Consider the following 24,207-nt stretch of genomic DNA (forward strand, 5'->3'; position numbering starts at 1 on the left):
GGAAGAGGTCGTGGCCGTGGGCGTTCATTGTCAGCTGGTAATGATGGTAGTGGTAGTGGAGCATCAGGTGGTCGTGGGAAAAAAAATATTGCACCTAAGTCTGGAGCTGTGGAGCCAGGTTCGTCGTCTGGCTACACAAGGCCTCGAATGCTCCCTTTTCTGGGAGTAGGAAAACCGCTTTTAAAGCCGGAGCAGCAAGAGCAAGTTTTGGCTTACCTTGCTGACTCAGCCTCTAGCTCTTTTGCCTCCTCTTTTGAAACTGGTAAATGTAAAAGCAGCGCGTCGTTAGTGGATGTTCACGGTCAGGGACAAGTCGCTTCCTTGTCCTCTTCAGCAAAAACAACAACAGAGAAGGATGCAGCAGGCGACACAACGGGTTACTCCATGGAGCTCTTTACACATACCGTCCCTGGCTTAGAAAGTGAAACAGTTAACAGGCCATGCCCATTACAAGTTGAATCTGACATGGAGTGCACTGATGCACAGCCACAGCCAGACTACTATGCTGGTCCTTTGACTCAGACCACAACATTGCCCTTGCAGGGTACTGATCCAGAATCAGACCCTGATGAGACTATGTTCTCCCCCGTCACGAACGCTATACTACCGACTTACACGGTGACACAGACGGAGTTGCGCACGAGCTAGAAGAGGAGGTTATAGATGACCCAGTTGTTGACCCCGATTGGCAGCCATTGGGGGAACAGGGTGCAGGCGGCAGTAGTTCTGAAGCGGAGGAGGAGGGGCCGCAGCAGGCATCAACATCGCAACAGGTTCCATCTGCCGGGCCCGTAGATGGGACAAAACGCGTGGCAAAGCCAAAACCTGTTGGAGGACAGCGTGGCCATCCGGTTAAAGCTCAGTCTGCAATGCCTGAAAAGGGATCCGAGGCTCGAAGGAGTGCAGTCTGGCATTTTTTTAAACAACATCCAATTGATCAGCGCAAAGTCATCTATCAAAAATGTTCAACTACCTTAAGCAGAGGTCAGAATCTGAAAAGTCTCAATACAAGTTGCATGCATAGACATTTAACCACCATGCATTTGCAAGCCTGGACTAACTACCAAACGTCCCTTAAGGTTGTAGCACCCTCGGCCAATGAAGCTAGTCAGCAACGCTACATCCCTGCCGTCACTCTAAGGCCACCATTTTCCGCACCACCTGCAGTATCTGTGCAGGTTTCTTTGCCAGGCCAAAGCAGTCAGGGTCAGGGAATCACCAGTTTCGTAGTAGGAAACACTGCATCTAGGGCACCGGCGGAAACAATACCGTCTCCAACCGTCTCTCAGTCTGCCATGTCCACCGGCACACCCGCTAGTTCCACGATCTCCAGCTCTCCAGTCCAGCTCACCCTACATGAGACTCTGGTTAGAAAAAGGAAGTACTTATCCTCGCATCCGCGTACACAGGGTTTGAACGCCCACATAGCTAGACTAATCTCGTTAGAGATGATGCCCTACCGGTTAGTTGAAAGCGAAGCTTTCAAAGCCCTGATGGACTACGCTGAACCACGCTACGAGCTACCCAGTCGACACTTATTTTCAAGAAAAGCCATCCCAGCCCTCCACCAGCATGTTAAAGAGCGCATCGTCCATGCACTCAGGCAATCTGTGAGTACAAAGGTGCACCTGACAACAGATGCATGGACCAGTAGGCATGGCCAGGGACGTTACGTGTCCATCACGGCACACTGGGTGAATGTGGTGGATGCAGGGTCCACAGGGGACATCAATTTCGGGACAGTTCTGCCTAGCCCACGGTCTAGGAAACAGTTGGCTGTAGGTGTTTGCACCCCTTCCTCCTCCTCCTCGTCCTTCTGCAGAAGCGAGTGCTCGTCCACAGACCGCAGTCGCCCAACCACTCCATCCGCAGCTGCCACTGTTGCACACCAGTTGTCCCATTATGGGCCAGCTACTGGCAAGCGTCAGCAGGCTGTATTGGCTATGAAGTGTTTGGGCGACAACAGACACACCGCGGAAGTTCTGTCCGAGTTCTTGCAGAGAGAAACGCAGTCGTGGCTGGGCACAGTAGATCTTGAGGCAGGCAAGGTAGTGAGTGATAACGGAAGGAATTTCATGGCTGCCATCTCCCTTTCCCAACTGAAACACATTCCTTGCCTGGCTCACACCTTAAACCTGGTGGTGCAGTGCTTCCTGAAAAGTTATCCGGGGTTATCCGACCTGCTCCTTAAAGTGCGCGGACTTTGCTCACATATCCGCCATTCGCCCGTACACTCCAGCCGTATGCAGACCTATCAGCGGTCTTTGAACCTTCCCCAGCATCGCCTAATCATAGACGTTGCAACAAGGTGGAACTCAACACTGCACATGATTCAGAGACTGTGCAAACAGAGGCGGGCTGTTATGTTTTTGTGGGAGGATACACATACACGGGCAGGCAGTAGGATGGCAGACATGGAGTTGTCAGGTGTGCAGTGGTCGAAGATACAAGACATGTGTCAAGTCCTTCAGTGTTTTGAGGAATGCACACGGCTGGTTAGTGCAGACAACGCCATAATAAACATGAGCATCCCCCTAATGCGTCTGCTGATGCAAAGTTTGACGCACATAAAGGAGCAGGCATCTGCAGCCGAGGAAGAGGAAAGCCTTGATGACAGTCAGCCATTGTCTGGTCAGGGCAGTGTACAGGACGAGGTAGCGGGCGAACAGGAGGAGGAGGATGATGGGGATGAGTATTTTTTTTAATGAGGAAGCTTCTCCGGGGCCACTGGAAATTGGTGGCGTGGCAAGGCCGGGTTCTGGTTTTTTGAGGGACACAAGTGACGTAGATTTGCCTGAAACTGCCCCTCAACCAAGCACAACCGCAGATTTGACAACTGGAACTTTGGCACACATGGCGGATTATGCCTTACGTATCCTCAAAAGGGACACACACATTACGAAAATGATGAACGATGACGATTACTGGTTGGCCTGCCTCCTTGATCCTCGCCATAAAGGCAAATTGCAAAATATTATGCCACATGAGAACTTGGAACTAATATTAGCAACCAATCAACTCTTGTTGACCGTTTGCTTCAGGCATTCCCAGCACACAGCGCCCGTGATCGTTCTCACACGAGCTGCAGGGGGCAGCAGACCAGAAGTGTTAGAGGTGCAGAAATCAGAAGTGGCGTTGGACAGAGGGGTTTTCTGACCAGGTTGTGGAGTGATTTTGCTATGACCGCAGACAGGACAGGTACTGCTGCATCAATTCAAAGGAGACAACATTTGTCCAGTATGGTTACTAACTATTTTTCATCCCTTATCGATGTTCTACCTCAACCGTCATTCCCATTTGATTACTGGGCATCCAAATTAGACACCTGGCCAGAATTGGCAGAATATGCATTGCAGGAGCTTGCTTGCCCGGCAGCTAGTGTCCTATCAGAAAGAGTATTCAGTGCTGCAGGTTCAATATTAACCGAAGAAAGGACTCGTCTGGCTACCCAAAATGTTGATGATCTAACCTTCATTAAAATGAACCACAACTGGATTTCGAATTCTTTTGCCCCACCTTGCCGGCCGACACCTAGCTTTCCTAGGAAAAGGTATTGCCTGTGGACTACTCTGAATGACTTTACCAATCTCGTAATTTGCAGCAGCTGATTGTCCAGCATACGACATGCTTACACCTCCCTAAATGGCCAAACTGCCCACACGGGGCCGTGGTATCGCCACTTGGCGCAAGCACCCGTGAGAGTGCTGTTTGTCTGAAGAGGTGGGTGTGCCCGCTTTTGGTCGACGGCACTGCCACTGGTCCCTCATACTACAATAAAGTGTCTCTGGCGGTTGTGGTGCGCACCCAACGTCAGACACACTGTTGTAACATGAGGGGCCCTGGGCCTGTACCGCCGGCCACAAAAGAGTTCCCCCACCCCCAGCTCAAACATTGCTCTACCACTTGCACAATTATATCTCACAGTTCCACCAATGTTTAGTCTATGCGCTGACATCCTTAAATTCCTGCCACTGACAATACCATTGTGTTGACATGTATGATGGTACTTAACATAGTCAGGGGCCGTGTCCTATATTTACCCAAGTAAATACTTTGCGCCAAATTACTAGGTCTGAAACTACGCAGAGGAGCCCACCCCTGTACCTAATGATTGCACCCTTTTGTGTTTTCGTTTTGTTGTAATGCGAGACATTAACATGTATTTATTGTTTGGGACTACTAACTGGCAGACACTCATTACAATCGGCCTCCGCTGACAACACCAATGCTGCCTGTGTACCCCTGCAAGAGAATTCAAAGTGCCTACAGCCAAATTTTATTATGTTAGGCCTTTGAAGCCTGTCTGCGGTCCCTCCTTCCACTAGGCCTCCACTGACCTGTCTACTGCTGCCCGTGTGCCCCTGGAACCAATTTTAAAGTGCCTACAGCCAAATTTTATTATGTAGGGCCTTCGAAGCCTGTCTGCGGTCCCTCCTTCCACTAGGCCTCCACTGACCTGTCTACTGCTGCCCGTGTACCCCTGGAACAAATTTTAAAGTGCCTACAGCCCAATTTTATTATATTAGGCCTTCGAAGCCTGTCTGCGGTCCCTCCTTCCACTAGGCCTCCACTGACCTGTCTACTGCTGCCCGTGTGCCCCTGGAACCAATTTTAAAGTGCCTACAGCCCAATTTTATTATGTTAGGCCTTTGAAGCCTGTCTGCGGTCCCTCCTTCCACTAGGCCTCCACTGACCTGTCTACTGCTGCCCGTGTACCCCTGGAACCAATTTTAAAGTGCCTACAGCCCAATTTTATTATGTTAGGCCTTCGAAGCCTGTCTGCGGTCCCTCCTTCCACTAGGCCTCCACTGACCTGTCTACTGCTGCCCGTGTGCCCCTGGAACCAATTTTAAAGTGCCTACAGCCCAATTTTATTATGTTAGGCCTTCGAAGCCTGTCTGCGGTCCCTCCTTCCACTAGGCCTCCACTGACCTGTCTACTGCTGCCCGTGTACCCCTGGAACCAATTTTAAAGTGCCTACAGCCCAATTTTATTATGTTAGGCCTTCTAAGCCTATCTGCGGTCCCTCCTTCCAATAGTTCTCCACTGACCAGACCAATGCTGGCCGTGTACCCATGGAACCCAGCTGAAAGTGCATGGAGCCTACATTTTTTCTTTGTTTTATATTTATAAAGCCCAGATGAACTACGCTGTACCACGGTTCAAGCTACCCAGTCGACACTTCTTTTGCGAGAAAAGCCATCCCAGCCCTCCACCGGCATGAAAAAGTCTGCATTGTCATAGCACTCAGGCAATCAAACAGTAGAAAGGTGCACCTGACAAGAGACGCATGGACCAGTAGGCATGTCCACAAAAAGTTACGTGTCCATTACGGCGCACTGGGTTAATGTGTTGGATGCATGGTCCACAGGGGACAGCCTACAAAGTCTGTCTGCAGTCCCTAATTCAAATTGTCCTCCGCTGACCACACCACTGCTGCCCGTGTACCCCTGTAACCAATTATAAAGTGCCTACAGCCCAATTTTATTATGTTAGGCCTTCGAAGCCTGTCTGCGGTCCCTCCTTCCACTAGGCGTCCACTGACCTGTCTACTGCTGCCCGTGTGCCCCTGGAACCAATTTTAAAGTGCCTACAGCCATATTTTATTATGTTAGGCCTACTACGCCTGTCTGCGGTCCCTCCTTCCACTAGGCGTCCACTGACCTGTCTACTGCTGCCCGTGTGCCCCTGGAACCAATTTTAAAGTGCCTACAGCCCAATTTTATTATGTTAGGCCTTCGAAGCCTGTCTGCGGTCCCTCCTTCCACTAGGCCTCCACTGACCTGTCTACTGCTGCCCGTGTACCCCTGGAACCAATTATAAAGTGCCTACAGCCACATTTTATTATGTTAGGCCTTCAAAGCCTGTCTGCGGTCCCTCCTTCCACTAGTCCTCCACTGACCAGACCACTGTTGCCCGTGTACCCCTGGAACCAATTTTAAAGTGCCTACAGCCCAATTTTATTATGTTAGGCCTTCGAAGCCTGTCTGCGGTCCCTCCTTCCACTAGGCCTCCACTGACCTGTCTACTGCTGCCCGTGTACCCCTGGAACCAATTATAAAGTGCCTACAGCCACATTTTATTATGTTATGCCTTTAAAGCCTGTCTGCGGTCCCTCCTTCCACTAGGCCTCCACTGACCAGAACACTGCTGCTCGTGTACCCCTGGAACCAATTATAAAGTGCCTACAGCCACATTTTATTATGTTAGGCCTTCAAAGCCTGTCTGCGGTCCCTCCTTCCACTAGGCCTCCACTGACCAGAACACTGCTGCTCGTGTACCCCTGGAACCAATTATAAAGTGCCTACAGCCCAATGTTATTATGTTAGGCCTTCTAAGCCTGTCTGCTGTCCCTCCTTCCACTAGGCGTCCACTGACCTGTCTACTGCTGCCCGTGTACCCCTGGAACCAATTTTAAAGTGCCTACAGCCATATTTTATTATGTTAGGCCTACTACGCCTGTCTGCGGTCCCTCCTTACACTTGTCCTCCACTGACCAGACCACTGCTGCCCGTGTACCCCTGGAACCAATTTTAAAGTGCCTACAGCCTAGATTTGTTATGTTAGGCCTACTACGCCTGTCTGCGGTCCCTCCTTCCAATACTCCTCCACTGACCACACCACTGGTGCCCGTGGACCCCTGGAACCTATTTTTAATTGCATAGAGCATCCTTTTTTTTTATAGTAGGCGTACAAAGTCTGTCTGCGGTCCATAATTGAAATTGTCCTCCACTGACCAGACCAATGCTGCCTGTGTTCCCCTGTAACCTTTTTTAAACTGCATTGAGCCACATTTTTGTTTTAAGGCCTACTACCTGTGTCTGTCTACGCCACTCAATACAGCTGCCCTCCTTTGAGCTGAGCGTCAATAGTCTTGTTTTCAGCCTCTAGGAATTTGAAAACTGCATTGGGGCTACTACTTCGGTAGGGCCTACTAACGGTGTCTGCCGCTCCAAGGTGTTCCCCAGGTTTCCTCGCCATTGCTTCAATCTTCTGACTCTCGTTTAGTAGTTGTTGAAAACAACACTGCATTCGGCCTACAAGTTGGGTCTGGGGTGTAGAGACGGTGTGTTACACTTCAAGGTATTCCCCAGGTTGCCTCTACATTGCTTCAATCTTAAAGCTCTTGTTTAGTAGTTGTTGAAAACAACACTGCATTCAGCCTACAAGTTGGGTCTGGGTTGTAGAGACGGTATCTTCCGCTCCAAGGTGTTCCCCAGGTTGCCTCTCCATTGCTTCAATCTTAAAGCTCTTATTTAGTAGTTGTTAAAAACAACACTGCATTCGGCCTACAAGTTGGGTCTGGGGTGTAGAGACGGTGTGTTCCACTCCAAGGTGTTCCCCAGGTTGCCTCTCCATTGCTTCAATCTTAAAGCTCTTGTTTAGTAGTTGTTGAAAACAACACTGCATTCGGCCTACAAGTTGGGTCAGGGGTGTAGAGACGGTGTGTTCCACTCCAAGGTGTTCCCCAAGTTGCCTCTCCATTGCTTCAATCTTAAAGCTCTTGTTTAGTAGTTGTTGAAAACAACACTGCATTCGGCGTACAAGTTGGGTCAGGGGTGTAGAGACGGTGTGTTCCACTCCAAGGTGTTCCCCAGGTTGCCTCTCCATTGCTTCAATCTTAAAGCTCTTGTTTAGTAGTTGTTGAAAACAACACTGCATTCGGCCTACAAGTTGGGTCTGGGTTGTAGAGACGGTGTCTTCCGCTCCAAGGTGTTCCCCAGGTTGCCTCTCCATTGCTTCAATCTTAAAGCTCTTGTTTAGTAATTGTTGAACACAACACTGCATTCGGCCTACAAGTTGGGTCAGGGGTGTAGAGACGGTGTGTTCCACTCCAAGGTGTTCCCCAGGTTGCCTCTCCATTGCTTCAATCTTAAAGCTCTCGTTTAGTAGTTGTTGAAAACAAAACTGCATTCGGCCTACAAGTTGGGTCAGGGGTGTAGAGATGGTGTGTTCCATTCCAAGGTGTTCCCCAGGTTTCCTCTCCATTGCTTCAATCTTCTGGCTCTCGTTTAGTAGTTGTTGAAAACAACACTGCATTCGGCCTACAAGTTGGGTCTGGGTTGTAGAGACGGTGTCTTCCGCTCCAAGGTGTTTTCCAGGTTTCCTCTCCATTGCTTCAATCTTAAAGCTCTTGTTTAGTAGTTGTTGAAAACAACACTGCATTCGGCCTACAAGTTGGGTCAGGGGTGTAGAGATGGTGTGTTCCACTCCAAGGTGTTCCCCAGGTTGCCTCTCCATTGCTTCAATCTTAAAGCTCTTGTTTAGTAGTTTTTGAAAACAACACTGCAAGTTGGGTCAGGAGTGTAGAGACGGTGTGTTCCACTCCAAGGTGTTCCCCAGGTTTCCTCTCCATTGCTTCAATCTTCTGGCTCTCGTTTAGTAGTTGTTGAAAACAACACTGCATTCGGCCTACAAGTTGGGTCTGGGGTGTAGAAACGGTGTGTTACACTCCAAGGTGTTCCCCAGGTTGCCTCTCCATTGCTTCAATCTTAAAGCTCTTATTTAGTAGTTGTTGAAAACAACACTGCATTCGGCCTACAAGTTGGGTCAGGGGTGTAGAGACGGTGTGTTCCACTCCAAGGTGTTCCCCAGGTTTCCTCTCCATTGCTTTAATCTTCTGGCTCTCGTTTAGTAGTTGTTGAAAACAACACTGCATTCGGCCTACAAGTTGGGTCTGGGTTGTAGAGACGGTGTCTTCCACTCCAAGGTGTTCTCTAGGTTTCCTCTCCATAGCTTCAATCTTCATGCTCGTCTTAAGTAGTTGTTGAAACAACACTACATTAGGCCTACAAGTTGGGTCTGGGTCGTAGAGACGTTGTCTGCCGCTCCAAGGTGTTCTCCAGGTTGCCACTTAATCGAAGCTGCATAGAGCCTATTTTGCAATTTTACGCCTACAAAGTCTTTCTGCGGTCCCTCCTTCCAATTGTCCTCCACTGAGCACAACAATGCAGAACGTGTACCCATGTAACCTTTTTTAAACCAGCGTCGAGCCAACTTTGTGGTTTAAGGCTTACTTGTAGTTTCTTGTTGCGCCACTCAATACATCTGTCCTCTTTACAAAAAATGACCTACAATTATCTGGTTTTCAGCCTATCGGGATTTTAAAACTGCAGTGGGCATACTAGTTGGGTTGGGGCCTTCTATCTGTGTCTGCCGCTCCTTGCTGTTCTCCTACAGTGAACAAAGCTGTGCCGCCTGTTTACTACTCTTGCCAATTTTGAACTGCATTTAGACTACTTACAGATTTGGGCCTACTCTCTGTGTCAGCCTCTCATTCCAGTTGTCCTCCACTGAACAAAACAATGCCCCCTGGTTAGTCCTGTTACCCATTTTGAACTGAATTTAGCCCACTTTAGTCTTTGGGCCTATATCTGTGTTTCCTCCTCATCCTGCCCATTGCCCAGCCAGTGATAGATGAGTCTGCTGGTACATTGACCCATAACGCAACATTCCCCGTGCACGCTACACTGCAAGATTGTGACCCTGCTGAAAGTCAGGTCCCCCTTCACGCATACCATACCACCTTACGCGGGGACAAAGAGGAAGGTGCAGATGAAGGTGCAGATTCCTTCATCAGGTGGGGGGAGGAATACTCGTTGGCGACGTCACTGGCACAGGGCCCCTCATAGTAAGCAAAAGTGTTGCTGCCGGTGGGAGGCGCCCCCGCCGTGCAAACACACCGCTGTACTTTGAGGGGCCCTGTGCCAGTGCCAATGCCAACGAGAGGCCCCCCCCTGCTTGCTCAGGATCACAGCACTTGCAAAGTTTAAATACTTACCTCTCCCTGCTCCACTGCCGTGACGTGGTCCACATTTTCTGGGCCCACTAAATACTTGAACCAGCCCTACCCCCCACAACTTTAGCCAAATGACCCCCAATTTCCAATGCCTTACTATTATTATAAGGTAAATTAAGATTGACAAGCTTCAGTAACAAGAATGGATGTTTTTGCCATTAAAATGGGCACTATAGGTGTTTTCCTGGCCTCCACTCACTGCCGACTATGCTCCCCCATTGACTTGCATTGGGTTTCTTGTTTCGGTCGATCCCCGACTTTTCGCGATAATCGGCCGATTCCACTCGACTCGACTTTTGAGATAGTCGGGTTTCGCGAAACCCGGCTCGACTCTAAAAAGGTCAAGGTCGCTCAACTCTAGTCAGGACCTGTTTTGGCTGTGTTATTTGTGGAAGATTTGTGTGTGACTCATGCCTAGTATCAATACACGCCATCAGGTTAACTCAGTAAGGCCATGTGCACACGTTCAGTATTTTTCGCGTTTTTTTTCGCGTTTTTTCGCTATAAAAACGTGATAAAAACGCAAAAAACGGGAAAAAAATGCTTACATATGCCTCCTATTATTTACAGTGTATTCCGCATTTCTTGTGCAAATGTTGGATTTTTTTCCGCGAAAAAAATCGCATTGCAGAAAAAAAAGCAACATGTTCATTAAATTTGCGGAATTGCGGGGATTCCGCACACTACGAATGCATTGATCTGCTTACTTTCCGCATGGGGCTGTGCACACCATGCGGGAAGTAAGCAGATTATGTTCGGTTGGTACCCAGGGTGGAGGAGAGAGGCTCTCCTCCACGGACTGGGCACCATATAATTGGTAAAAAAAAAAGAATTAAAATAAAAAATCGTGATATACTCACCTTCGATGGCCCCGGAGTCTTCCCGCCTCTCAGCGGTGCACGCTGCCGCTTCCGTTCCTATAAATGGTGTGTGTGAAGGACCTGCGATGACGTCGCCGTCTTGTGATTGGTCGTGTGACCGCTCATGTGACCGCTCACGTGACCGCGACGTCATCGAAGGTCCTGCATACACACACCATCTATAGGAACGGACGCCGCTGAGGAGATCGGCTGTCTGCAGGTAAGTATAACCATTTTTAAAAAAATGTTTATTATTTTTAAACATTCTATCTTTTACTATTGATTCTGCATAGGCAGCATCTATAGTAAAAAGTTGGTCACACTTGTCAAACGCTATGTTTGACAAGTGTGACCAACCTGTCAGTCAGTTTTCCAAGCGATGCTACAGATCGCTTGGAAAACTTTAGCATTCTGCAAGCTAATTTCGCTTGCAAAATGCTAAAAAAACGCGAAAAAAACGCAAAAAAAAATGCGGATTTCTTGCAGAAAATTTCCGGTTTTCTTCAGGAAATTTCTGCAAGAAATCCTGACGTGTGCACATACCCTAACTGATGCATGTAACCAAACTGTGCTGGCATTGTCTTTAGAAAACTTTTTTAACAGATATTGTTTGCTTGTTTGTTTTATTTCCTGCAGACTGAGAAAAAATTTGAAATCTTTAATCATTGTCCACCCTTCTTGGTTCATCAGGACTGTATTGGCAATCTCCAGACCATTTATAAGGTATCATTTTTTATCAATTATCTTCAGAAGTCAGTCATATTGTAGAAGTATGTTCACGCTTAGTTTTTATGTTCACTTTTTTTGGCTGAAAAACCACATCTGAATGATAAAAAAAATGGTTTTTAACCTTGGTTTTGATGCTTTTTCTTTGGTGTGGCTTTTTTATGCTTTTTATAATTATATTTTGGCGTGTATCTAGGGTAAGTTCACACAGGGCGTTTTTGCTGCATTTTTTTCTGCAGTAAAACCTGATCATCTTGGCAAGAAAAAAGCTGCACCAAAAACGCAGGTTTAGGTAAGTTTTTCGGTGCGTTTATTCCACGTTTTTGGTGCGTTTGTTTCATGCATTTTATTTCTCTTTGAGCATGCCAATAAAGTTGAGTGCATACAGAGAAAAAAAAAAACTTCCTGTAGATAGAATGAATAGATAGATTGATAGAATAGATAGAATGAATAGATAGAATTAATAGATAGATTGATAGAATAGAATGAATAGATTGATAGAATAGATTACCTGCGGTAACCTCTTCACTGGCATTTTACCACGGTGTAGAGGTTACCTCAGGTCAGGCAGTGAGGGAGCGCAGGCTCAATGACGTCACCGCTAGTTACTGAGCCTGCACCCGCTGCATCTCATTCATTCCCCAGTAGCTTACAGCCAGGAGCAGTCGCATTAGCAGCGCTCTCGGTTATAAGCTTTATCTCCCCCAGATACTGCAAGGGACACTCATTATATTGGACTGCGTCAGATCAGGGAGTATACTTTTGGTGTATTATTTTATTTTTATTTCAGAAGATCGATGGCTTCGCTTGGAATGGCAAAATAATAAAATGATAAAACTGTGGTGTTTTATTTCACTAAAATACTTTTTTTCTGCATTTGTGTGTGTTTATTTAACCCTAGAACGCATATTGGGGGCCTTTTAGGCCCCCATGCTTACATTTTTGATATTATCTGCAAAATTACTTTAGTTATAATTTTTAAACTTCAGGTATTCCTCAAGTATGTCATTTTTGATAATATCCAGTTGTTCATATAATTTTTTTCATAGGCATTATGGTGTAACAATGCTTGTTTGGTGAAAACTACATCTGTACGATTTGGGGGCCTTTTAGGCCCCCTCTATTTTTATCATGTTCTCAGTAGTGTTTGTGTCTCAAGTTACTTTATTTGTACTCAGTAATGCTGGTGGAGGGGCCAGGGTGTGGATAATAACATGTGATGATGTCATGTGATTTTTGGAGGGAGTGATAAGGCCATGACATCACCTCAGGTCCTTCGGGAACACAGTAATGAGCTGTGTATAGAGTACTGAGGACAGTATACACTGTGAGCTAATTGCTGAAGGACCTGTGATAAGATAAGCTGTTGAGAGCAAATCTGATTCATTTTCAGTTTCTGTTTCTAAGAAGCTTGCAAAGGCTAGAGCTTGTGAGATCACCCGAGCAACAATGCTATTCACTCATCACTAGTGTCTTATTGACGCCTCTCCATTACTAAGCCAGCTTAATGTCACCTTTCAATAGGAAGGTGACATTAACCCCTCATTACCCCGCTTGCCACCGCTACAGGGAAAGTGAGAAGAGCCGGGCAAAAGCACCGGAATTGGTGCATCTAATGGATGCACCTTTTCTGGGCAGCTGCGGGCTGCTATTTTTAGGCTGGGGTGGCATATATCAATGGCCCCTTACCAGCCCGAGAATACCAGCCCCCAGCTGCAAGCTTTAGCAAGGTTGGTTGTCAAAAATAGGGGGGAACCCATGCCATTTTTTAAATTATCTATTTAAATAATTTTTAAAAAAGCACGAGGACCCCTCTATTCTTGATAACTAGCCTTGCTGAAGCTGACACCTGGGGGCCTATGAGTTTTGACTGGCTGGTTATCAAAAATGGAGGGGAACCCACGCTGTTTTTTTTTTAAATTATTTATTCATAGCGCAGGAGCGGCAGATGAATACTCCACCGCTCCTGCTCTCAGTGTAATAAGCGGCTGTAGGTGTTAGATGATAGGAGTAGTTGTCCTATCAGCTGACACCAGTGATCAGAGTTAAAGTTTATACTTCCGATCACAGCTGAGCGCTCCTGCTGTCTTCTGACAGTGGGGAGCCGCGGCTCTCTGACCGACGGGGGTGATTTCCCCATCGATCAGAAGCGGTGTTTGCCGCGCTGTCATTCATATGAAAGCGTGTCAAACACTGTAATGTCGGGCCCCACATTCAAGTGAATGAGTTTCGGGTCCGCTCTGCTAGATGACAGGCTGTATAGACGCACCATGCAGTCTGCCATCTAGAGGTAGCAGAGCCGAGTGTGATGTCACATCCGGCTGTCCTTGACTTTTCTGCATCAAATACGCTGCAAGAAAAGTCATCCTGCGTATTTGCAGCATTTTTTCACCATTCATTCAAGTCAATGGGTGGAAAACGCTGAAAAAACGCTGGAAAAACGTTGAAAGAAGTGACATGCTCTATGTCCAAAAAACGCAACAAAGCACAAACTACTGATCACACAAAAAATCAATGCGTATGCATGAGATTTCTGAAATCTCATAGGCTTTGCTGGTACTGTAAAAAGCAGCTGAAAATTAGCATAAAAAAGCAGCAAAAAACCCCAGCAAAAACGCCCTGTGTGAACTTACCCCAATATTGTGTGTTTTTTGTCGAATTGTCACGTGCCTTAAAGCATGTGACCACTGTGACCAATGATCACTTTGGCCAAAAATAATATAATTATCTTGCCAGAAGAAAATTGAGACCACCAGTGCTGGTTGAAAGGAGTTTTGTTATTTTATTGTTTTATCACATTCTCTGATTTTAAGCAGTATTACACTAAACAATTCTTTCATAATTTTTAACAGTGAGCTTGTCCAGTCATAGCGACCGAGCTGCAATATCAGAAACAACTCAGGTCTTTTTTTGTATGGCCAATATATTCATTTTCAGTCTGATCAGACTATAAATCCTAGAATAAAAAAATATTATAAACCAGCACTGGGTATGTGCACACAGTCAGTATTAGGCAGTGCTTTGGATGCAGTACATGTCCGCGCGGAATCACCGCGTTAAATACATTTTACCGGTGAAATTTATCTTGCGGAGACTCGCTTTTCTGCAAGATAAGTTGGCATGCTGGGGTCTGGAAAGACGCGCCACATGTCTGTCTCCGCGGGTGAGACGAGGGCGACGGTGCACGCCGTGTAACATCTGGACTCTGCAGGTTAGATGCTGTGGTGGTACGCAGCATCCAATCGGCAGCATTTACTGACTGTGAGAACGTAGGTGTATAAAGCTGCACACACTGACGCATGGCCTGTCTGCATGCGCAATGGAATGTGGCATCAAAGTAAGTACAAGAAAGAATGCACTTAATGCACCTATTTGCAAGTTTGCAAGACATGGTTGATGTGAGCAAATCTAACAGTGAAGCTTGAATCTGACACTAAAAAGGCACTGGTTATATCTGACTGATTAATGTGTGTACACATATGGTAGCTGTCAAGTAGTAAAAGCCTACCTATTTGGATGGCTTTCCCCCTGCACCGATAGTGTGCAAAGTCGCATTTTCTTCAGTAGGGAGGTACACGGGATGATTCAAGTTTAGTTCTTGTCATAGTAAGTTATGTGGGTTTTTATCCTGAATGTTTCCTCCAGGGTTCCGAAATTATGCATTGGGTATGGTTTTCAGTAGCTTTACACATTATGCATTTCTTACAAGGAAAAAAACACCACCATTATTCATGAAATTTTTTTTATGTTTAGGTGGGTTAGAGTTTCTAATAACTGTGGGGGCTATTAAGCTGGTAAAATTATTTCTTCTTCTAAATACAAACCTTGTTTTAGGTGGAATTAGTTCTCCCACTATTTTGTCTTCATGTAAAAAAGACCAATGTTTTTATCAGGATTCATTGCAAGTCTACAATCCTGGGTGTATTGAGCTATGATTGGAACGTTAAACTGATTGTCATTCCTTTCTATTTTTTTGGTTGTAGTTGAAGTCAGCAAGGATTCTCTGGGCATTTTTTCTATCTCATTATTAGTTTCCTTTAATTTGTTTTTTTTTTACCCCTTTTGTCTATTTTTTGTGCAGTTACTTCTCTCATGAACAGTCCTCTTGAGATGTTTTCAAGCCATGTGGGTAGATGGCAGCTGTCCATCAAGATATAGCTGTTACTATCTGTGGGCTTTCTATAGGTTTTGGTGGCTGGCTATCTTATTACTGTCAATAAATATACGAGTGATATCTAAAAAGTATGTCAAAGAATCTTGTCCTCCTGACCAAATAAAGTAGATATCGTCGTTAAAACATTTCCAGAGGACCAGACTTGCACCAAGATTCCCATCTGCCAGCATAACGATTGGTAAAAGTGGGTGCAAATCTGGTGCCCTTCGCAGTGCCCCAATCCTGCAGGTAAAATTGATCCTTATATTTAAAATAGTTATGTGTTAAAATAAACATTATGGCTTTATTTAGAAAAGTAATCTGTTCCAGCTGTATTTTTAGTATATCCTTTCCCAATTTTGAGAAAAATCACACTGTTACACATCCTTTTTAGTTATTTAGGACCGTGTATAAAGATGAAATGTCAAGTTTCCCCATAATATTAATAATATAATAAGATTCCACTTCATTACCGTGGGATTTTTTGTTTTTCCGTGTTCGTTTTTCGCTCCTCTCCTTCCCAGAGCCATAACTTTTTTATTTTTCCATCAATTTGGCCATGTGAGGGCTTATTTTTTGTGGGACGAGTTGTACTTTTGAACGACATCATTGGTTTTACCATGTCGTGTACTAGAAAATGGGAAAAAAATTCCAAGTGCGGTGAAATTGCAAAAAAAGTGCAGTCCCACACTTGTTTTTTGTTTGGCTTTTCTGCTAGATTCACTAAATGCTTAAAATGACCTGACATTATGATTCTCCAGGTCATTACGAGTTCATAGACACCTAACATGACTAGGTTATTTTTTACCTAAGTGGTGAAAAAAGATTCCAAACTTTGCTAAAAAAAAAACAAAAAACAATTGCGCCATTTTCCGATGCCCGTAGCGTCTCCATTTTTCATGATCTGGGGTCGGTTGAGGGCTTATTTTTTGCCTGTCGAGATGACGTTTTTAATGATAGCATTTCAATGCTGATACGTTCTTTTGATCGCCCTTTATTGCATTTAAATGCAATGTCGCGGTGACCAAAAAAACGTAATTCTGGCGTTTCAAATTTTTTCCCCGCTACGTTGTTTAGCGATCAGGTTAATGCTTTTTTTTATTTGATAGATCGGGCGATTCTGAGCGCGGCGATACCAAATATGCGTAGATTTTATATTTTTTTTATTGATTTATTTTGATTGGGGAGAAAGGGGGGTGATTTAAACTTTTATATTTTTTTTTATTTTTTTCACATTTTTTTCAACTTTTTTTTTTTACTTTTGCCATGCTTCAATAGCCTCCATGGGAGGCTAGAAGCAGGCACAACCCGATCGCCTCTGCTACATAGCAACGATCTGCTGATCGCTGCTATGTAGCAGAAATGGAGGTGTGCTGTGAGCGCCGACCACAGGGTGGCGCTCACAGCCACCGGCGATCAGTAACCATAGAGGTCTCAAGGACCTCTATGGTTACAATGGAGACGCATCGCCGATCCCCGATCATGTGACGGGGGTCGGCGAGGACGTCATTTCCGGCCGCCCGGCCGGAAGCGGTAGTTAAATGCCGCTGTCTGCATTTGACAGCGGCATTTAACTAGTTAATAGGTGCGGGCAGATCGCGATTCTGCCCGCGCCTATTACGGGCACATGTCAGCTGTTCAAAACAGCTGACATGTCCCGGCTTTGGTGCGGGCTCACCGCGGAGCCCTGCATCAAAGCAGGGGAGCCGACATCGGACGGTATAGTACGTCCGATGTCGGTAAGGGGTTAATGTTTCAGAATTTGTAATATATGTTTTGTGTCTTTGATATAGGCAGGTAGAACTGGAACATATTTTGGTGTACTATGGCCAAAATATTTTGATATGTTTGAGGTAAAACAATTTATTCCCGATATTATCAGAATGCCTGGTGGGTTTTGGTTATCCTTATGAATATTTGGTATTTGATAACACATGGCCATAGATGGGTTTTGAATATTTATATATTTATATTCCTGTGGGGATAAAATGTTACTTTTTTTCTCTATATCGATCAGGAATTTTAGTTCTTTTTTATATCTTAGTGTGATCAAAAAATATTTTTTTGTATGTTTTATTATCATTTAATAGTCGAATGGATTCGGCGTGGTAGGTTTCCTGATCCAAAATAAAGATCCCCCATCTCTATTGGCTGGAACGTATTGTTAGGGTTGGCGGAACGAACCAAATATATTTATTAGATGAGATAGGTGCGTTCGCAACCGGGATCCACCGTGCAGGAAAGAACCTGCTGCTAAGTAAGGCGTTGAAGTAAATTAGTATAAACGAACTCTGTTACTTCACAGAGCCCATAGTAAAGAGAATGCTATGCCCTGTTTAGCTCCCAGGGAGCACAGCTACTGAGTAGAGCCAACTGTGGTCATGTAGTCCCAACCAAACACGTTGCTCCTCTCCGGTGGAGCCGGAATTCTAATGGCTATTAGCCAGCCCTGAATTCACTCATGAGAAACTCCTCGCCGGAGGTGCCAGCATTCTAGGGGCTTATTTCAGCCGGGTCCCTGACTGCATACACACAAAAACTCCTCGCTGGAGGTGCCAGCATTCTAGGGGCTTATTTCAGCTGGGTCCCTGACCACACACACGACCACACTGGCGCTGAGCTCGTACATATTTGATACTAGCGCATGGCCGTGCGGTCATGAGAACCTTTTATAGCTGCAGCAACTTCAGGACCTTCCTAGAAGGACCAATGGAAGGCTGCCACAGAACTTGATCAAGTACAGGGCCTTCCTGGAGGACCAATGGAAGTTGCTGCAGTACCTGAGCATGTGACCCTAGACCTCCACTGAGAGATCTTACCCTGGGCATGCTCAGTGTGTGCAAAGCAGGACTTAGTCCCAGAAAAGCCTGCTCGTCGCAGACCAGTGCAGGGTACAATAGCAGAGCCTGGAGAGGCACCAGTAACCCTTTGCACAGTATCAGATTAAATGAGATGCTGGGACCGACGTCTCCACTGAGCAGGCTCCACTGCGGCCGTGCAGAATGGGAGACCGCAGCAGACACGGCTTGAGATTCCCCCTGTGCAGCGGCGGGAACTCGACACCTAACATTACCCCCTGTTATGAAAAGCAATTCAGTATCACAATGGACATGGAGGTCAGAGCACATACAGCGATCTGACAATAACCCAAAATAATAGAACGAGCTCTGAGACGTGGGAACTCTGCAGACCGCAATCCCTGATCCTCTCCAAACACAACTAGAGGCAGCCGTGGATTGCGCCTAACGCTACCTATGCAACTCGGCACAGCCTGAGAAACTAACTAGCCTGAAGATAGAAAAAATAAGCCTACCTTGCCTCAGAGAAATACCCCAAAGGAAAAGGCAGCCCCCCACATATAATGACTGTGAGTAAGATGAAAAGACAAACGTAGGGATGAAATAGATTCAGCAAAGTGAGGCCCGATATTCTAGACAGAACGAGGATAGGAAAGATAACTTTGCGGTCTACACAAAACCCTAAAGAAAACCACGCAAAGGGGCAAAAAGACCCTCCGTACCGAACTAACGGCACGGAGGTACACCCTTTGCGTCCCAGAGCTTCCAGAAAAACAAATAGACAAGCTGGACAGAAAAAATAGCAACAAATAGCAAAGAAGCACTTAGCTATGCAGAGCAGCAGGCCACAGGAATGATCCAGAGAAACACAAGTCCAACACTGGAACATTGACAGGAAGCATGAATCAAAGCATTAGGTGGGGTTAAGTAGAGAAGCACCTAACGACCTCACCAGATCACCTGAGGGAGGAAACTCAGAAGCAGCAGTACCAGTTTCCTCCACAAACGGAAGCTCCCAGAGAGAATCAGCCGAAGTACCACTTGTGACCACAGGAGGGAGCTCTGCCACAGAATTCACAACAGTACCAGCCCCTTGAGGAGGGGTCACCGAACCCTCACCAGAGCCCCCAGGCCGACCAGGATGAGCCACATGAAAGGCACAAACAAGATCGGGAGCATGGACATCAGAGGCAAAAACCCAGGAATTATCCTCCTGAGCATAACCCTTCCATTTAACCAGATACTGGAGTTTCCGTCTTGAAACACGAGAATCCAAAATCTTCTCCACAATATACTCCAATTCCCCCTCCACCAAAACCGGGGCAGGAGGGTCAACAGATGGAACCATAAGTGCCACGTATCTCCGCAACAATGACCTATGGAGGACGTTATGTATGAAAAAAGAATCTGGGAGGGTCAGACGAAAAGACACAGGATTAATAACCTCAGAAATCCTATACGGACCAATGAAACGAGGTTTAAACTTAGGAGAGGAAACCTTCATAGGAATATGACGAGAAGATAACCAAACCAGATCCCCAACACGAAGTCGGGGACCCACACGGCGTCTGCGATTAGCGAAACGTTGAGCCTTCTCCTGGGACAAGGTCAAATTGTCCACTACATGAGTCCAAATCTGCTGCAACCTGTCCACCACAGTATCAACACCAGGACAGTCCGAAGACTCAACCTGTCCTGAAGAGAAACGAGGATGGAACCCAGAATTGCAGAAAAATGGTAAAACCAAGGTAGCCGAGCTGGCCCGATTATTAAGGGCGAACTCAGCCAAAGGCAAAAAGGACACCCAGTCATCCTGATCGGCAGAAACAAAGCATCTCAGATAGGTTTCCAAGGTCTGATTGGTTCGTTCGGTCTGGCCATTAGTCTGAGGATGAAAAGCCGAGGAAAAAGACAAGTCAATGCCCATCCTACCACAAAAGGCTCGCCAAAACCTCGAAACAAACTGGGAACCTCTGTCAGAAACGATATTCTCTGGAATGCCATGCAAACGAACCACATGCTGGAAGAACAATGGCACCAAATCAGAGGAGGAAGGCAACTTGGACAAGGGTACCAGATGGACCATCTTAGAAAAGCGATCACAGACCACCCAAATGACTGACATCTTTTGAGAGACGGGAAGATCTGAAATAAAATCCATAGAGATATGTGTCCAAGGTCTCTTCGGGACCGGCAAGGGCAAAAGCAACCCACTGGCACGAGAACAGCAGGGCTTAGCCCGAGCACAAATCCCACAGGACTGCACAAAAGAACGCACATCCCGCGACAGAGACGGCCACCAAAAGGATCTAGCTACTAACTCTCTGGTACCAAAGATTCCAGGATGACCAGCCAACACCGAACAATGAACCTCAGAGATGACTTTATTCGTCCACCTATCCGGGACAAACAGTTTCTCCGCTGGACAACGATCAGGTTTATTAGCCTGAAATTTTTGCAGCACCCGCCGCAAATCAGGGGAGATGGCAGACACAATCACTCCTTCCTTGAGGATACCCGCCGGCTCAGATAAACCCGGAGAGTCGGGCACAAAACTCCTAGACAGAGCATCCGCCTTCACATTTTTAGAGCCCGGAAGGTACGAAATCACAAAGTCAAAACGGGCGAAAAACAGCGACCAACGAGCCTGTCTAGGATTCAAACGCTTAGCAGACTCGAGATAAGTCAGGTTCTTATGATCAGTCAATACCACCACGCGATGCTTAGCTCCTTCAAGCCAATGACGCCACTCCTCGAATGCCCACTTCATGGCCAGCAACTCTCGGTTGCCCACATCATAATTCCGCTCAGCAGGCGAAAACTTCCTGGAAAAAAAAGCGCATGGTTTCATCACTGAACAATCAGAACCTCTCTGCGACAAAACAGCCCCTGCTCCAATCTCAGAAGCATCAACCTCGACCTGGAACGGAAGAGAAACATCAGGTTGACACAACACAGGGGCAGAAGAAAAACGACGCTTCAACTCTTGAAAAGCTTCCACAGCAGCAGAAGACCAATTGACCAAATCAGCACCCTTCTTGGTCAAATCGGTCAATGGTTTGGCAATACTAGAAAAATTGCAGATGAAGCGACAATAAAAATTAGCAAAGCCCAGGAACTTTTGCAGACTTTTCAGAGATGTCGGCTGAGTCCAATCATGGATGGCTTGGACCTTAACAGGATCCATCTCGATAGTAGAAGGGGAAAAGATGAACCCCAAAAATGAAACCTTCTGCACCCCAAAGAGACACTTTGATCCCTTCACAAACAAAGAGTTAGCACGCAGGACCTGAAAAACCGTTCTGACCTGTTTCACATGAGACTCCCAATCATCCGAGAAGATCAAAATGTCATCCAAGTACACAATCAGGAATTTATCCAGGTACTCTCGGAAGATGTCATGCATAAAGGACTGAAACACTGATGGAGCATTGGCAAGTCCGAATGGCATCGCTAGATACTCAAAATGACCCTCGGGCGTATTAAATGCGGTGTTCCATTCATCGCCTCGCCTGATTCGCACCAGATTATACGCACCACGAAGATCAATCTTGGTGAACCAACTAGCCCCCTTAATCCGAGCAAACAAATCAGATAACAAAGGCAAGGGGTACTGAAATTTAACAGTGATCTTATTAAGAAGGCGATAATCTATACAAGGTCTCAGCGAACCATCCTTTTTGGCTACAAAAAAGAACGCTGCTCCTAATGGCGACGATGACGGGCGAATATGCCCCTTCTCCAGGGATTCCTTCACATAACTGCGCATAGCGGTGTGCTCAGGCACGGATAAATTAAACAGTCGACCTTTTGGGAATTTACTACCAGGAATCAAATTGATACCACAATCACAATCCCTATGCGGAGGTAGGGCATCGGACTTGGGCTCATCAAATACATCCCGGTAATCAGACAAGAACTCTGGAACCTCAGAAGGGGTGGATGACGAAATTGACAAAAATGGAACATCACCATGTACCCCCTTACAACCCCAGCTGGACACCGACATGGATTTCCAATCCAATACTGGATTATGGGCTTGTAGCCATGGCAACCCCAACACGACCACATCATGCAGATTATGCAACACCAGAAAGCGAATAACCTCCTGATGTGCAGGAGCCATGCACATGGTCAGCTGGGTCCAGTATTGAGGCTTATTCTTGGCCAAAGGCATAGCATCAATACCTCTCAATGGAATAGGACACTGCAAGGGCTCCAAGAAAAACCCACAACGCTTAGCATATTCCAAGTCCATCAAATTCAGAGCAGCGCCTGAATCCACAAACGCCATGACAGAATATGATGACAAAGAGCAGATCAAGGTAACGGACAGAAGAAATTTTGACTGTACCGTACCAATGGTGGCAGACCTAGCGAACCGCTTAGTGCGCTTAGGACAATCAGAGATAGCATGAGTGGAATCACCACAGTAGAAACACAGCCCATTCAGATGTCTGTGTTCTTGCCGTTCAACTCTGGTCAAAGTCCTATCGCACTGCATAGGCTCAGGTTTAAGCTCAGGTAATACCGCCAAATGGTGCACAGATTTACGCTCAGGCAAGCGTCGACCGATCTGAATAGCCAAAGACATAGACTCATTCAAACCAGCAGGCATAGGAAATCCCACCATGACATCCTTAAGGGCTTCAGAGAGACCCTTTCTGAACATAGCTGCCAGCGCAGATTCATTCCATTGAGTGAGCACTGACCATTTTCTAAATTTCTGGCAATATACCTCTATCTCATCCTGACCCTGACAAAGAGCCAGCAAATTCTTTTCTGCCTGATCCACTGAATTAGGCTCATCGTACAGCAATCCGAGCGCCAGGAAAAACGCATTGATATTACTCAATGCAGGATCTCCTGGCGCAAGAGAAAATGCCCAGTCCTGAGGGTCGCCGCGCAAAAAAGAAATAATAATCAAAACCTGTTGAACTGGATCACCAGAGGAACGAGGTTTCAAGGCCAGAAATAACTTACAATTATTTTTGAAACTCAGAAACTTAGTTCTATCTCCTAAAAACAAATCAGGAATAGGAATTCTTGGTTCTAACATAGATTTCTGATCAATAGTGTCTTGAATCTTTTGTACTCTTGCCGAGAGCTGATCCACAAATGAAGACAGACTTCTAATGTCCATCGCTACACCTGTGTACTGAACCACCCAAATGTCTAGGGGAAAAAAAAGACAAAACACAAAGCCAAGAAAAAAAAATGGTCTCAGAACTTCTTTTTTCCCTCTATTGAGAATCATTAGTACTTTTGGCTTCCTGTACTGTTATGAAAAGCAATTCAGTATCACAATGGACATGGAGGTCAGAGCACATACAGTGATCTGACAATAACCAAAAATCATAGAACGAGCTCTGAGACGTGGGAACTCTGCAGACCGCAATCCCTGATCCTCTCCAAACACAACTAGAGGCAGCCGTGGATTGGGCCTAACGCTACCTATGCAACTCGGCACAGCCTGAGAAACTAACTAGCCTGAAGATAGAAAAAATAAGCCTACCTTGCCTCAGAGAAATACCCCAAAGGAAAAGGCAGCCCCCCACATATAATGACTGTGAGTAAGATGAAAAGACAAACGTAGGGATGAAATAGATTCAGCAAAGTGAGGCCCGATATTCTAGACAGAACGAGGATAGGAAAGATAACTTTGCGGTCTACACAAAACCCTAAAGAAAACCACGCAAAGGGGCAAAAAGACCCTCCGTACCGAACTAACGGCACGGAGAGGTACACCCTTTGCGTCCCAGAGCTTCCAGCAAAACAAATAGACAAGCTGGACAGAAAAAATAGCAACAAATAGCAAAGAAGCACTTAGCTATGCAGAGCAGCAGGCCACAGGAATGATCCAGAGAAACA

The 24,207-nt window shown here is 46.1% G+C and overlaps 1 protein-coding gene across 1 annotated transcript in view; it reads left to right on the forward strand.

The window, feature by feature from the left end:
- The window catches only part of ATCAY (ATCAY kinesin light chain interacting caytaxin), a 322,397-nt gene that overhangs the window by 206,990 nt on the left and 91,200 nt on the right, over window positions 1-24,207 (forward strand). The window contains exon 8 of the mRNA XM_069767815.1: window positions 11,296-11,382. Coding sequence (XP_069623916.1) covers window positions 11,296-11,382 — 87 coding nt within the window. The remainder of the gene's footprint in view (window positions 1-11,295; window positions 11,383-24,207) is intronic.

Source organism: Ranitomeya imitator, chromosome 1 (genome assembly GCF_032444005.1).
Source record: "Ranitomeya imitator isolate aRanImi1 chromosome 1, aRanImi1.pri, whole genome shotgun sequence".
NCBI lineage: Eukaryota > Metazoa > Chordata > Amphibia > Anura > Dendrobatidae > Ranitomeya > Ranitomeya imitator.